This window comes from Hippocampus guttulatus, chromosome 3, assembly GCF_054856545.1.
Source record: "Hippocampus guttulatus isolate MCC_2025c chromosome 3, RoL_Hgut_1.0, whole genome shotgun sequence".
Taxonomy (NCBI): Eukaryota; Metazoa; Chordata; class Actinopteri; order Syngnathiformes; family Syngnathidae; genus Hippocampus; species Hippocampus guttulatus.
The window spans coordinates 10,306,674-10,322,577 of NC_141263.1; the positions used below are offsets into that span (position 1 = coordinate 10,306,674).

General features: G+C 40.1%; 4 protein-coding genes across 4 annotated transcripts; 1 reads left to right on the forward strand and 3 right to left on the reverse strand.

Annotated features, from left to right (window-relative positions):
- The first annotated feature begins 1,501 nt into the window (after positions 1-1,501).
- Positions 1,502-4,964, forward strand: LOC147207413 (uncharacterized). The gene is made up of 2 exons (XM_086106648.1): positions 1,502-1,985; positions 3,672-4,964. Exons 1-2 carry the CDS (start codon positions 1,796-1,798, stop codon positions 4,604-4,606), a joined length of 1,125 nt encoding a protein of 374 aa, XP_085962774.1. The 5' UTR covers positions 1,502-1,795; the 3' UTR covers positions 4,607-4,964.
- Positions 4,965-6,305: 1,341 nt separating this feature from the next.
- On the reverse strand, positions 6,306-8,710 carry LOC147207414 (uncharacterized). Its single transcript, XM_086106661.1, has 2 exons — positions 8,184-8,710; positions 6,306-7,349 (listed from the first exon to the last, which is right to left on the reverse strand). The coding sequence occupies exons 1-2, from the start codon at positions 8,260-8,262 to the stop codon at positions 6,463-6,465; spliced, it is 966 nt and encodes a 321-aa protein (XP_085962787.1). The 5' UTR covers positions 8,263-8,710; the 3' UTR covers positions 6,306-6,462.
- A 514-nt stretch (positions 8,711-9,224) lies between these two features.
- LOC147207415 (uncharacterized) lies at positions 9,225-11,613 on the reverse strand. The gene is made up of 2 exons (XM_086106654.1): positions 11,020-11,613; positions 9,225-10,714 (listed from the first exon to the last, which is right to left on the reverse strand). Exons 1-2 carry the CDS (start codon positions 11,123-11,125, stop codon positions 9,795-9,797), a joined length of 1,026 nt encoding a protein of 341 aa, XP_085962780.1. The 5' UTR covers positions 11,126-11,613; the 3' UTR covers positions 9,225-9,794.
- A 1,464-nt stretch (positions 11,614-13,077) lies between these two features.
- LOC147207416 (uncharacterized) lies at positions 13,078-14,916 on the reverse strand. Its single transcript, XM_086106646.1, has 2 exons — positions 14,520-14,916; positions 13,078-14,074 (listed from the first exon to the last, which is right to left on the reverse strand). The coding sequence occupies exons 1-2, from the start codon at positions 14,713-14,715 to the stop codon at positions 13,128-13,130; spliced, it is 1,143 nt and encodes a 380-aa protein (XP_085962772.1). The 5' UTR covers positions 14,716-14,916; the 3' UTR covers positions 13,078-13,127.
- Positions 14,917-15,904: the final 988 nt, after the last annotated feature.

Here is a 15,904-nt window from a genome sequence, read left to right on the forward strand (position 1 = left end):
GCACAGACAACAATCGGTGGACAGCCCACCGCAGATCCCGCTATAGACAACACACAATCTGTCTCTCTTACTACAAATACAGTAACAGTGAGGTGAAAAGTTATGCTTGTTTGTCAGTGAGAATGCGAACAATGTGTGTTTACAGAATAGCATGATAAGCGAACTGGGATTTTTTTCAGCCCTACTTCCACACTGGAAGAAACTTTAAACCAGCTATCCTAAAACAACGCACATAATTAGAAATACAGTTCCAACTCGAATTTGGTTTATGAAGAAATTGTAAAAACCAGGAAACTTTGCTGCTGTAAATTGGGAATTTCTCCATTGTGAGACGAATAACGGGTTTCTTATTCTTATTATTCTTAAAACAAGAAGGTATAGTTCAAGGAGTCAAACCTCAAGAAATTAAGCCTCCCTCCTTTCTCATATGTGTTTAAAACAGATAAAACAGAGTCGTTGATGTTAAAATTTCCCTTTAAAGAATTTAAGAAATGCATGTATTTGTGTTGTTAAGTTTGGAGTTTGCTTCGATATTGTTTGTCACGATTCCAATTCTGAATGACACAATCTCTTCAAAGCGACATCAAGTCAAGTCAAGTCAAGTCCAACTTTCATGTCAAATGCGCTGTATGTGCAACATACACTTAGCTTGTAACCAACGTGTGCACATTTTGAGCATGGCGTCTCTGATCCACTCGTGAAAGGACACTTTGATTCTCTCTTCTTTCATCTCAAACTGCTTTATACAACAAAGCGTGTGAGGGAAGAGTGGTTAGGATTGCACGACTGTCCGTGTTTTATGTTAGGTGTCGTGTTTATTATTTTACTTTATGTTAACTGTTTTGTTAAGCGCTTTGTTACAGCTGCAGCTGTAGTGAAAGCGCGATATAAATCAGGATGTATTGTATTGTATTGTATTGCATTGTATTGTATTGTACATACAGTACAGATTAAATTTCTTCCCTCTCAACCAGACAACAAGACAACAAGAGGAGCCGCTGTGGGTGCCTGTGTTGCCATCAAAAGAACAGTTAACATAAAAGGACAAAATAATACAACACAACACATAAGACACAGACAGTCTCACAATCTTAACCACTTTTCCTGCATACACTTTGTTGTTTGAAGCAGTTATAGATGAAAAAGGATCGAATCAAAGTGTCCTTTTCACCAGTGGATCAAAGACATCATGCGGAAAATGTGCACACGTCTGCTTCAAGCTAAGTCTAAAAGCAACAAGAAGTTGTAGCGTCCATTATCGAAAAAGAGAATGGCATTGTTTAAATTCATCAAATAGTTCCTATATCGGCGAATGAGTCAAGAAACCTTGAGATAATATTTGTAATAGTCATAGTAGTTGGTGTCGTATAATCATAATAGTTATCGCGTCCCCGCCCCCGCCCCTGATGATGAAGTTTGAACAAGTGGTCTTGCCGTATCACCTGTGGTAGCAGTCGAGCCGAGCCACCGCTAGCGCCAAACACAACTTCGAACTCACGTGGTCTGGTCTCGTAACTTCAACCTGAACGGTCTTCGAATTATTGTCCTGCAGGTTTAACTTCTAACGATGACTTCATTTCAAAATGCATGTCATTGTGTTGATTGCCGGTTGTTCGTTCCTTGTGTCATTTAATCGAGGAAAAAAACATCCTAATTGCCTTCATTGTTGCGGAATAAGCTCGTCACTGCTTCCCGGCGTTGCTTTTAGCTTGTTCGCTGCTAACGAACAAAGGCGGAATTTAAGCATTATCTACAGAACTCAAGTGAGTGTAGAGAGTTGTTGCGTATCCTGAAAATGTGCAAATCACAAATGCTGAGAGCCTTGCTGAATGAGCGACTGAGTGCCGCCGTCGAAGAAATAGTTGGAGTGTTTGAAAGAACTATTGCAGAATACGAGGAGCAACTTTGTCGAACGAAGGAGGAAAACGAGCGACAACGTCAACTATTGGACGCCGTTTTCAAGACGCAAGATGGACAAAGAAGAGGTTTGTGCAAGTCTTTTAACAATCATGTCTAGAACAGTGCAATTTTCCAAACCGGGAAAAACCGCGGAGTATTTCGACAATGTGGGAGATTACGTGAAAAGAGCCCATTAAACCTCTGATAAGGACACTTTCGATTCATTTTGGAATGAAGCACTATCGGGACTTAAGCGTCTTTATTTGGCCATTGCACCGTTGAAGAAAACTGCGCCACCTCAGGCAAGTTGGATGATGATTCAAATGTTACACGATAGAGTCATACCTTGGTTAACAAACGACCCTTACACACACACACACACACACACACACACACACACACAAGAGCTAAAACATTAGGTATTTTATGTTTGCCTTTCTTATCTGGCCCTACATTTTAGTGTGGCAAAATCTACAAGTCTTTACTAATCTTAAAAAGAAAGCAGTAAAAGTGAAACCCTGCAGTTAATGGGGGGGAAAAAAGAAAATCATTGACAACACTCAAAACGTTTTGTAATTGTCGACAGTTAAAGCTATAAAGAGAACCCAAACCGTGATCACAAAATATAGTTTCTTATTCATCTTATGATAATTACATTTCGAATACAAAACAATGCACCCAAAGTGCATGTCATGTGTACATACAGCGCCAACGCTCATTTAACTTCTTCCACCTATAGTTTAAACTTAGCTCCTCCGCAACATGCAAAGCTTCTCTCTCAGCTGAGATGTTTAGTTGTTAGCTTGTGGCAAGAAAAGATGAAAAAGTAGAACCACCTTTCTCTCAGGCAAGGCATTGGTGCGTTTTTGAACAAGCATCATAACAAGCACTACACGTGCTTTTCAGCCAAAGGCAAATGTGTTAAGATTAATCGAGGGAACATTCTTTCTTTTTCAACGAGCCCATAAAAACAAGATAAACATAACTTCGTTCTGGGGCTGAAAAGGTCCTATTTCATTTCGTTTGAATATGAAAATGTACTACTCAGAATCTTGGAACAAATTTTTTTTTAATTGAGATTTATTTGTAAAATCGTATTATCTGGCTGGATGGATGCATGGCTTGAGGAGCCGACGATGAGAAGAAAGGAGCGTCAGCGCAGAGCGCCGATGCATATGTGGAACTGGGAGTCAGGGCTTGGACTTGAAGCGGATTACGTGGGACAGGAGATGTGAGCCAATCTCTTTTCGTCAATGGACGCTACAGCTTCGTGTTTACTTTCAAAACATGGCTTGTAGCAGACGCGGGGACTTTTTCAGCATGACGTCCCTGATCCACTGGTGAAATGACACTGACACGACTGTCTGTGTCTTATGTGTTTTGTTATTTTGACTTCAAGCTGGCGCCGCAAGAGTGGCTGCCTTTACGGCAGCTCCTATGTTTTGTTCTTCTACTTCTATAGGTTATAGGCAAATAATTGGCACACCTGCTAAAAAGGTTTATAATTACCTTATAGAGTGATGCAACAAGATGGTCGCAAAGGACTATTTTATCTAGACGAAGCTCCTGAACGCTCTTCAAATTGTGTCCCCCTTGGCAGTGAGCAATATAGTATTCAACACAGTAGACAAGTTCAACAAATAATGCAAGCAAGTTTCCCACTAAAGTCTGGACATTTTGCAAATGCCAAACTGCAAAAGGTGTAATGCGACTTGACTGAACAAAGCTTGACTTTTCTAAACCACGTATGCTCGTCCTCTTTTGTACTACAGATGTCAGTGAAGATGATCCTGTGAAGCAGGAGTGGCGCTCCGGAGTGGAGCAGCAGGATCTAGCGCACCCCCACGTTAAAAAGGAAAAAGTGGAAGAGCAGGAGTGCCACTCTGGGGTGGAGCAGCAGGATCCAGCGCGTCCTAACATTAAAGAGGAAGAGGTGGAAGAGCAGCTTCAAAGGCCGGAGTTGCTTGTGGATCACGTTGTCGTGAAGATTGAAAATTGTCAAAGTGAGGAGAACAGAGGGACGAGCAGTAACTCAGGTCGGCATGTGACAACACAAGGTGATGGCGATCACTGCGGAGGACCACAAGCAGACAGCCGCTTTGCTCATCTATCTGTCAGCGATGGCATGACGTCACATTTGCCGGATATTGATGATAAACATTTGAAAGTTGATATGAGATGTCCCACTGACGACAGATGCTGGAAATGCTCTCAGTGTGACAAAGTCTTCTTTAACCAGAGCCATTTAAATAGGCACATGGGATGGCACACAGGAGAGAGACCGTTCATGTGCTCAGCTTGCGGTCAAGCATTCTTGAAGGAACCACACCTGATCACGCACACGAGGACGCACACTGGAGAGAAACCTTTTTCCTGCTCGATCTGCAATAAAAGCTTCAGCGTTCGTTTCACTTTAACTCAACACATGAAGACACACAATCGGGAAAAACCCTTCAGGTGCTCAGTGTGCGATAAGAGATTCGCTTATCCAGTATCCTTGACGAGGCATGCCAGCACGCACACTGGAGAGAATCCACATCCCTGCTCGGTCTGCAACGCAAGTTTTCGCCTTCGGTCGTCACTCGTGATCCACATGAGGAAACACACTGGACAGAAGCGGTTTTCCTGCCCGGTATGCAAAAAATGTTTCCGTGCCGCTGCAACATTGAGGAATCATATGAGAATGCACACTGACAACGGCAACTAGCTGTGACATTTGAGGGACTCCTGAGTCACTTGAGTGCCATTTTGAACAGTTTGCACGCCTTTGACGTCTACGTTGTGATGTTTATAATCAAAGTTGACAGGAAAAAGTGGATACAGTGTTCCACAACATATTTTAGATTCATTACTAGTGCTGCCACAAATTACTGCTTTGCTACAGAAGCCAACTAGTCATGATAATAATTGGGATTAGTGAACTAATTGGATCATATAAGAATCGTATAAATACACCCTTCTCAGGTATTTAGGCATCAATATTTTTTATGTACAGTATAAGTGAAATCAGGAGTACAATTGGGGAAAAGCACTGTGCTCAAGAAAATTGCAATAAACACTTTTTTTTTAAACCTTTGCTTATCCAAATAGTTTTTCTTTGCTTCACGTGTGTCTAATTTAGACAGATTTGATCTACAAAATCAAAATGAGGTCTGCACCTAAAATGGGGAGGAGTAATATATTTTTTAGCATTCCAATGTGGTATACAGTGTTGTAATGAATTCTGGATTTTGTGTGTGTGTGTGTGTGTTGCGACGTTGGGGCAAGCACATCGAGTTCTGTTACTTTGAGTACAGGAAAAAAAGTGTAGTCTGTGAACTCAAGCAACATTTTTTTGAAAATTTTGATTGTAAACTGATCTGAGATTAAGCCGAGGTTCCGTTTTAATTTTCCACTTCCGCTTGAGTAGTTGAAGGTCTGAATCAACACTCAAAGCTCAATACGTTCCTCCCAAATCCAGGCAAAAATAATGTGTGTGTGTGTGTGTATATATATATATATATATATTATACCTGTAATTATCATTATTAAAAATAAATATTTACAAAAAAACAGTTCAAGGCATGCTGGGTACTCCTTCAAACTAGAAAAGTCTTACATATCAGTTTGCATTTTGGGCCTCATCAAAACTCAAAGAATAAAAAATGATCACAGATTTTTACATTTTTCCAATAATTAAACAGTGGAGACCATTCAATAAAGCTTCACAGGACTGCTTACGCCACCTACACATGGGCTGTTGGGAAGTCGAGATGAGATCGGTTCAATTTAAACCTCAGCAGTGACCTAGCACCGAGTCTTGGCTGGCTACTCTTGACTGCAAAACACATTGTGGTTTTGCGCCTAAATCAGTCATCTCTGGCTCCATGGCGGAGAATAAGATACACTTTTTACAAGTATCGTTGTTACGATGGGATTACGAGGCGTAATCAAAAGAGGGCAAAATGGAGAAGCCATGCTCATTGCTCAGTAATCTAAAATTATCGTGAAAGACCGGAATGAAGTACTTGGGTGCCTGAGCACAATTTTCAAAGAAGTCTTGCTGGAACCGCGTTAAAACGGAGCGTATCCAACTTAAAACCATAAAATACCGGTAGCAGGCAATTTAATAAATTCTGGAGAGAAAGTGAAACTAAGTAATGCTACACACATATCTTGACAGGTAATGAATGCATCTCGTGCGTCAGCCAATCAGAGTGGCCTAGAAGATTAAAAGTATATTAATTTAGAGGATAAACGATTCAGAAAATCGATCGATGGACATAGTATATTGAATACACAAAATTATTTGAATGTGATTTGTTTTCACGGTACAGTTCTGAGTTTAGAGTTTAACTCTTGAAATTTACACAAGAAACATTCTCAAAATTAAAGTGAGAAAAAGGTAACATGTCATAGTGTAGTGTATATATATTTTAATAGAAAAAATCAGCTCAACAATGTTGGAGAAACACTGCCACAGCAGATAGACACCCTAATAAAAAAAAGTCATGAAACTTCTGGCTTCATCTAAGTATGTAAATGCCACTAGTACATGAAACATCACACATACAGTACTTGTCGTTAAGCATTCTCACTAGCATGTTTTTTCATGTGCTGAACCAAACCTGAACGAACTCTAAAGCCTGCTTGGCAGATTGAACAAGAATGAGGTTTTTCTCCTGTGTGCATTCTTGTGTGTGCAACAAAATTTCCCTTGAGGGAAAAGCTTTTTCCACAGAATAAGCAAGAAAATGGTTTCTCCCCAGTGTGCGTTCTCATATGTCGTGCCAATGCTGAACTATCGTTAAAACGGGTGCTGCAGGCCAAGCAGGAAAAGGGTTTTTCTCCGGTGTGTGTTCTCGTGTGTGTAATAAAATTTCCTTTTTGTGTGAAACCTTTACCACAAACAGAGCACATGAATTGTTTCTCACCAGTATGCGTTTTTTGGTGTTGAATCAGTGCTGAACCATCACTAAAACTTTTGTCGCAGGCTGCACAGGAAAAAGGTTTCTCGCCAGTGTGCGTTCTCATATGTGTTCTCAAATTTCCCTTCTGAGAGAATTTTCTGCCACACACGGAGCATGCAAAGGGTTTCTCTCCGGTGTGTGTCATCATGTGTCGTTTCAAGATTTTCTTGTTACTAAAAGTTTTAGAACACTGAGAGCATTTCAAGCGTTTGTTGTCTGTGTGAAGTGTCAGATCACATTTGAAGTGTTCATCATCACTGTTAGGCGAATCTGACATTTTGTTTTTGCGATCTGAGAGTGGTGCTAAGAGGCGGCTGTCTGCTTGGAATCCGACACGGTGGCCTTCATCACTTTCTTTTTCTTCATCATCATCATTATTGTCGTCATTATTTTTCACAATGACACGATTAAATGGCAGTTGGGTGATGGCAGTCTCATCCTCCTCTTCTTTTACATGAGGAGACTTCTGCTGTTCAGGATGAAAATCTTCATCACTCACATCTGCAGGACACAAGAAAACAAAGAGATGGATTAGAAAAGACAAACTTGGCTCACCCGTCACATGATCCTTTGCATGATGTCACCAGAGAAGAGTAGCTACAGAGCCCCAGACATCACATGGGGATCTTTTTGTTGTTGTTGTTTTGTAGCCACAATAGAGAATATAATGCCCACATATAATTCCAAAATGTGGCCACATTATTTTAATTTAACATCATGAACAATTTGCGTGACACAATGCATGATGTCCTTAAACTTGCAGCTCTACTGGAAAAGCAACCTAGCTGTAAGTAGGCATTGTAATAATTATTCCTTGCAATGCTCGGCTTTTCAGAATGTCTTTGAGTAATATAATCAAAGTATATTGACATCATATTTCAGATCTATTTCCATTATTTAACTTTTGTCCCTATCAAGATGACCCATCTGGGACGGAGGGCGGTGCCCACGCGCCCTTCACGGACGAGCTGCCACTGATCGATTCTCAGACTTAAAATATCAATGTGTGATTGTCGTCATTTCAGACACAGAATTGTAGCGCCTCAAAGGAAAGGGTTGCAAGTATCTATTAGAAGACGCACAGGGACAACACAAAAATCACATCGACCAGAAAAGAAAATTAATAATGCGGCTGAGACTGCCTTTCTTTTACTTTTTGACCTTGTTTTTAAAAGGCTTCCAACATTTGAGCCAACATGTACATTGTAACATAAGATGACCACAGTTTAGCAGCTTTAATAAAAATAAAGCCGACCTCCTGAACCGGTCAACTCTTATTAATATTGGTTCCAACCAAATCTTCCAAAAAAAGTGCTCGTAAACACTGTACATTACCTGCTCTGTGTACCTCAATTTGAGGGGTCTTCCAGTAATTTACGCTGTCGCTTCTTTGCTCGACAAAGTTCATCTTCATACTTTTCTTTCACACTTTTTGCACACATTATCAAAAGGAGAAAAAAATCACAACACTTGACACTGTCACGAGATCTCTGCTTAGCAACCTGCTGCTAACAGACGTCTTTCTTTGTCCGCAGCCAGCAAGCTCAACCAAGCTAAATGGAGGCTCTACCGAGTGACCGAAAACGCGAGTATCGTGATACAAATAATTAATTCGATTAGCGTTCACAAGACAGAAATGTGAACTCAATAAAGAAAATACACGGGTGTCAACATAATAATCCGGAAGTTTGGGTTGGACCATTTTTACTTCCGGTGGCGAATGCCTCCCAGAACAGGGCCTGCTTCCAATTGTCCCACTTCAGAAAATAAAGGATGTGCCGACCTCGCTATTTTTGCAGCGTACGATTACATACACAGTCTCTTTGTTCGACGTGTGATTACAAACAACACGGGAGCCTCCCAACTAGCCACACTGCGCACGCGTGGATCAGTGACCCAGTTTGGCTCCCGCCTAAAGTCAGCTGTGATTGGTTACAGAAGTTCCCCGTGAACCTGATCATTGTTGAAAATAGATGTATCACATAGTAATATTATGATAGCAATAGAAATAAAGCACCCTTATCAATTTCACCACGGGAAAAATATATAGTTAAATGTAATAATTAATACATTTCTCTTGATTGTACCTTCACACTACATTACTCAACAAAATGTTATAATTTGTTGACATAAACCCACTGGGTCATATGTGCTCATGTTTTCACAAGTCAAATTGGCTACTGTGAAGAAGACTCATTAAAACAAAGGAAAGGGCAGACTTTTACACTGTATTTTTTACTTATATAGTATATATATATATATAGTATATATACTGTATATATATATATATATATATATATATATATATATATATATATATACAGTATATATATATATATATATACTGTATATAAAAACAACTCTTTGTACACAATCTAGTTTTATTCTTTTATTAATGTGTATTACTGTTTGCACTGACAAGACGAAAATCAGTGGACACACTATCAAAACAACACAGTGCCACTGCTTTGCTAACATTGTGAAGTGACTAACGAAAAATGTGTCAGTAGCTAATACAAATTGCAGTTTGGTTAAAACTGAACCGCAATAAAAATTACCAAAAAAAAATTATGTAGTCACATTTTATTTGGGTTTTTTGGGCAACATGAATTGATATGGCATGCTGGACCTTGGCATTTGTGCTTTAGAGCCATCATACCTCTGGTTAATGACCGTGATGTGGAAATGAAGTGAACAAATGTGAGTCAGCATGTGTAATAAATCACGTTGTGGAAAATTAAATGTCAAAGGAATCATCCATTCGCCGAACGGTGTTTTATTCCGTAAGGGTTAGTTTGGGGGAAAGAAATTAATTGAGGACTATAAAGCTAAATCACGCATATGTTGGGGCAAAACAAAAAAATAAATAAATGCATACTCTGGCTTCAATGTTGTGACATGTTTACAAACGACACCCCTGGTACTTTTTAATCAAACATATTTTAGCTAAACATTCTCACTAGAGTGTTTTTTCATGTGGTGAATGAATGACGTATGGTAACTAAAACTTGTGCTACAGACTGAACATGAAAAAGGTTTTTCTCCACTGTGTGATCTCAGGTGTTCTCTCAAAGTCGCTTTTTGAGAGAATCTTTGACCACAAACTGAGCAGGCGAATGGTTTCTCCCCAGTGTGTGTTCTCATGTGTTGAACCAGACCTGAACGGACTCGAAAACTTGTGTTGCACACCGAGCAGGAAAAGGGCTTCTCTCCAGTATGTGTTCTTGTGTGTGCGACAAAGTTTCCCTTTATGGAGAAGCTTTTCCCGCAGAATAAGCAGGAAAATGGTTTCTCCCCAGTGTGCGTTCTCATGTGTCGCGACAGTGCTGAACTATCATTAAAACCGGTGCTGCAGACAGAGCAGGAATGCGGTTTTTCTCCAGTGTGAGTTCTCGTGTGTGTCGTCAGGCTTCCTTTCTGTGTGAAACCTTTACCGCAAAGTGAGCACATGAAAGGTTTCTCTCCTGTGTGACATCTCATGTGTCTTTCCAATGTTGACTTGTTGAGGAAAGTCTTATCACACTGTGAACATGTCAAGTGTTTGTTCTCAGTGGGATATGCCATATCACCTTGAAAGTGTTCATTGTCAGTGTCAAGAGAGTGAGACGATGTGTCATCACTATCTGTTAATGCAGCTACAAGGCTGTCCGCTTGGGATCCTCTCTTCTCACTTTGACTGTGATGAAGCTGGGAAGAGTGAGGCTCGTCTTCATCATCCTCACTCTTCACAATGACGCGCATCACTGGAAACCTGCTGACATCAGCTTCCTCTTGTTCCTCTTTAACACGGGGGAGTGCTGGCTCCTCCTCGTCTACCTTCGAGTTCAACTTCGCAAGCTGCTCATGATTGAGATCTTCTCTGACTTCTGCAGGACACAAGAAGGCAAACGCACATGGTTTGGTAAAGTCAAGCTTTGCTTTGTCAACCCACATTATTATGGTGTAGCCTCCAATGTCGAAAATAACTCAAAATTAGGAGACCATACATGAATAAATGCTAAATAATAATGATAATTGAAAAGCGAAAAAAATGAAGCCGTGTGTATGTATATATCATCCTCATGAGAGTTCGCTTCCACCAACTAGCAAATGTCAAACTATTTGGAAATGTTGTAAATGATTAAAAAAAAAAAAAAAGCTACGTTACTCGACAAGTGAGAATTGCATAAACCTGCTCTATGCGTCACGAAAACAGCATCCAGCAGTTGAGATTGTTGCTCGTTTTCCTCTTTCGTTCGAGAAAGTTCCTCCTCGTACTCTATCGTTCCTTCACACATTTTACACACTCTAACCACAACACTTTAATTTCACACTCGATTTCTACGGTGTGTTGCTTTCTAGCTGTCGCTTTGATAGTAACTAACAAGCTAAGCTAACGCGACAACTCCATATAGTGAAGACAAGTCCATTCTGAGCCGATATATTTAATTAATGATAACTCAGTCATACGACAGAAACGTGAACCAAAGAAATGTCGGATGCAGTACTTGAGTACAATACGTACAATATGACTGTTTACGACTCGCAAACTTCCGCATTTTACTTCTTCGTTGGTCTTGTAGGAAACTCGCAAGCGTCGGTAAAGCGACTCTGCTCTCTACCGGATAAAAAGCAGAGGTGTGGACCTGATGATTAGGAGAAAGGTGCATCCAGGAGATTATCAGGCTAAAGGACAGGGTTCAAATTGTTTGACAATGATGTCGGTGGGAAGAGAAATGAAGTAGGGGTTATCTTGTTTCTTGTTTTATGTTGAGAGGGAATAAATTTCATCTGTGCTGTACATCCAGTACATTTGACAATAAAGTTGTATCCAATCCAATCTTTGACATTTAATCCAGCGTCATCTATAATGCAAGGATGTAAAGTCTTCTTTTTTTTTAAATCAATGAAGAAAACCCAGCCCGATCTGTAGAGGAGGTAAACTGTATATATTTCTCTAAGGGCTCCAGCTGTAGAAAACCAGTGGTTTTGTCAACATTTTAAATATCTTTGCTCATGTTTTTATTTGTTCCATATTAGATGTGTAGGGGACACCCACACCAACCATTTTCAAACCATATTTCAACCTTGTACTGCTGTCCTATAAATGTGAAAAATTGGACATCCGGGAAGATGTCTAAAAAAAACCCCAAAAGAACCCAAAAAACCCCATCCTCATGAACTTGCATTCTATATCCACCAACAATTGTATTTATTTTTTTACAGTGGACCATGATGAAGAAAATATGTTAGTTTCAAAGACGGCTTGTGTTCTATGGTGCAAGCTTGTTGGCTCATAAGCCAACAAGCAGATATTTAACTTTGCCATAGAAGTAAATTAAATGCATTTAATTAATTGCAATTAAAGAAAATCAAAATTCTAACCACTCACTTTAAGAAAAATCAATAATTTCATTTTCCCATGTTTCTATCAAAAAATAGTATTTTCCAACTTCTACCGAAGTCATTTTCTGGCAAGTTACTTAAACATTGACTGAAGTTTTGCTTTCAGCTACATTATACATGACTGCCTTCAAAGGCCATTATAGGGTGAAAATGAAACGTAAAAGATTTCAGTCCGAGAATGTGTGATGTAAGCTCCAGCCAATCAGACCCCAAGAATGAAAATCAATCCAGAATGCTTTAATGTTCATTGTTTTAAAAACATGTTGACTTTAATTTTTTAACTTTAATTAATTATATATAATTAATTAATTATTTAATTACTTATATATTATATATCCATTATCCATTTTCCGAACCGCTTAATCCTCACTAGGGTCGCGAGGGGCGCTGGAGCCTATCCCAGCCGTCTTCGGGCAGTAGGCGGGGGACACCCTGAACCAGTTGCCAGCCAATCGCAGGGCACACAGAGACGAACAACCATGCACGCGCACACTCACACCTAGGGACAATTTAGAGTGTTCAATCAGCCTGCCATGCATGTTTTTGGAACGTGGGAGGAAACCGGAGCACCCGGAGAAAACCCACGAGAACATGCAAACTCCACACAGGGAGGCCGGAGCTGGAATTGAACCCGGTACCTCTGCACTGTGAAGCCGACGTGCTAACCACTGGACTGGATATATATATATATATATATATATATATATATATATATATATATATATATATATATATGTATATATGTATATATGTATATATATATATATATATATATGTATATATGTATATATATATATATATATATATATATATATATATATATATATATATTATTTTTGGGCCATTTTGAAGTGTGTGAAGGCATTGTGGTATGTACAAAAAGAAACAAAGTATTTAAAGTCCTGCAGCTTCATCAGTCCTACTACTACTCTTCTCACCAGAACACTTGTGTTTAGTAAGCTGGTAATTATATAAGAATCTTTCATGACAGACGCCACAAGCGAACATTTTCACGCCTGTGTGAATTTTCATGTGTCGTGTGAGTTGTGTCTTTGCAGGGAACCTTTTAGCACAAACTGAGCAGGGAAAGGGTTTTTCTCCAGTGTGCACTTTCAAGTGGGTCACCAGTGTCGAGCGATGAGTAAAGTTTGTGTTGCACATGGAGCAAGTAAAAGGTTTCTCTCCGGTGTGTCTTCTCGAGTGCCTCATCATTGCCGAGCTATCACTAAATGTTTTGGTGCACACTGAGCAGCTGAATGGTTTTTCTCCGGTGTGTGTTCTTATGTGTTTCTTCAAACTGCCCTTCTGGGAGAATCTTCCGCCACAAATTGAGCAGATGAATGGTTTTTCTCCCGTGTGTGTTCTGGTATGCGTGATCAAATGCTCATTTCGAGAAAATCCTTTACCGCAAACCAAGCAAACAAAGGGTTTTTCTCTAGCGTGACATTGTGTGTCACTGTCAAATAACGTTTTTCCACAATCAGAACATCTCACATGTCTCTTGTCTGTCAAATCACCTTTTGAGTGTTCATCATCATCAGTATCAGGAGAGTGTGATGGGTCATCACTATTTGACAGTGGTGTGAAGACGCTGTCTGCTTGGGATGCCCTGCTCTCACTTTGATTGTGATGAAGGTGTGAGTAGCGAGGTTCGTCTTCATCACCCTCGCTCTTCACGATGACACGACACACGGGCAGCTCCAGCTCTCCTCGCTCAACTCCCTCCTGACTGTTCCACACTTCCTCCCTTTCCTCTTTAACGCGGTGGGGATCTAGCTCTTTCTGTTCCACGCTGAAGGACCACTCCTGTTGCGCAGGGGCAACATCTTTATCACTGAAGCCTACAGGACACAAGAGGACGAACACACATGGTTTAAAAAAACCAAACTTCACAAATATTGTGTGTAGAACCTACAAATACAAATAATATGTGATACAGTAAACCCCTGCTATTTGTATCTTATAGGGACCAAGCTGTTCTGCCAATAGTATAAATCTGTGAGGAAGTGAGTTGTTTGCTCCGTGTCAGGGTCCGATTTGTGAACCATGTCATTATAATGTAATAAGTAAAAATTGACTGAAATTTTGCCATCATACTGCAGATTGCCCTTGATTCAATCGATGTATCTCTGCTTAACAGATCAATGAATGTCAAAGCGGTCCTTGCTTCCTTCCATTTTTCTTGTATGTGAACTTCGGAAGAAATTGTCTGGACACCCTTTGATCCACACAGATGGAGATAAAATAAAACGATGCTAAAATAGTGAGCTGAATACGTGAACAAACCGTATTTGTCTAACACAACTTGGGGCTTCTTGAGAACAGCGTCCAGGAGTTTACGTTGTCGCTCGTTTTCCTCTTTTGTCCGAGAAAGTTCCTCTTCGTACTCTGCAATCGTCCTTTCAAACACGACAAATATTTCCTCCACAGCTGCACTTAGTCGTTGATTCAGCAACGCTCTCAGCATTTCGACTTTACACATTTTCACACGATAAACTCGAGCCGTGCTTTACGGTGTGTTGCAAAGGTCGTAGCTAGCAAGCTAATCTAACTTGCACAGAGACTGCCACGAAGAAGGAGCGACGTTTTCATCTTTTATATGGCACAATTAGGAGCAAAGGCAACAATAAAGAATATAGATTTAATGAGCTCAGAGACTCTGTGCCTTGTTTTTCTTTCCGTTCGCTCTCGTGTTTCCAGTTCCGCTCTGCAGAAGAGACATACTAAGTGCATTACTGCCGCCCGCAGGTGTGTAGGTGTCAATACATGCTTGACCTTATGTCTTTCAAAACTCATAAGATAAGAAAACCTTTATTAGTCTCGCAATGGAGAAATTCCAGATTCACAGCAGCAAAGTTATGAAAGGAAGAAGTAGAACAACAAAATATAGGAGCTGTTGGAAAGGCAGCCACTCACGCGGCGCCATTTTGAAGTCAAAATAACAAAAATAACACAACACAACACATAGGACACAGACAGTCGTGCAATCTTCACCACTTTTCTGCATACGCTTTGTTGTCTGAAGCAGTTATAGATGAAAGAGGAGAGGATCAAAGTGTCCTTTCACCAGTGGATCAGAGACGTCATGCTGAAAATGTGCACACGTCTGCTACAAGCTAAGTTTTGAAAGCAACCACAAAGCTGTAGCGTCCATTGACGAAAAAGAGATTGCTGGATAAAGATTCATTCAATGTGAAGGGAAATAATTTTCAGAAGGTCAAGTCCTATCTAATTTCTATTTTAACATTTATTTTGGATTGTTTCTTAAGTATCAGTCCAATACATTGACAGTGAATTTGAGTCAAGTCAACTGTATTTATAGAGCACTTTCAAACAGCCATCGCTGCATACAAAGTGCTGTACATGGAGCAATTTAACATGCACAATTGAGGGGTTTGAGGCTGTTGGTTCAATAAATAGCAAAATAAATAAAATTATGTAATAATCCACTTTGTGTGTTATCCATCCATCCATCCATTTTCTGATCCACTTTATCCTCACAAGGGCGTGCTGGAGCCTATCCTGGCTGTCTTCGGGCAGCAGGTGGGGGACACTCTTAACTGGTTGCCAGCCAATTGCAGGTCACACACAGACGAACAACCATCCGCACTCAAACTCACACCTAGGGACAATTTAGAGTGTTCAATCAGCCTGCCATGCATGTTTTTGGA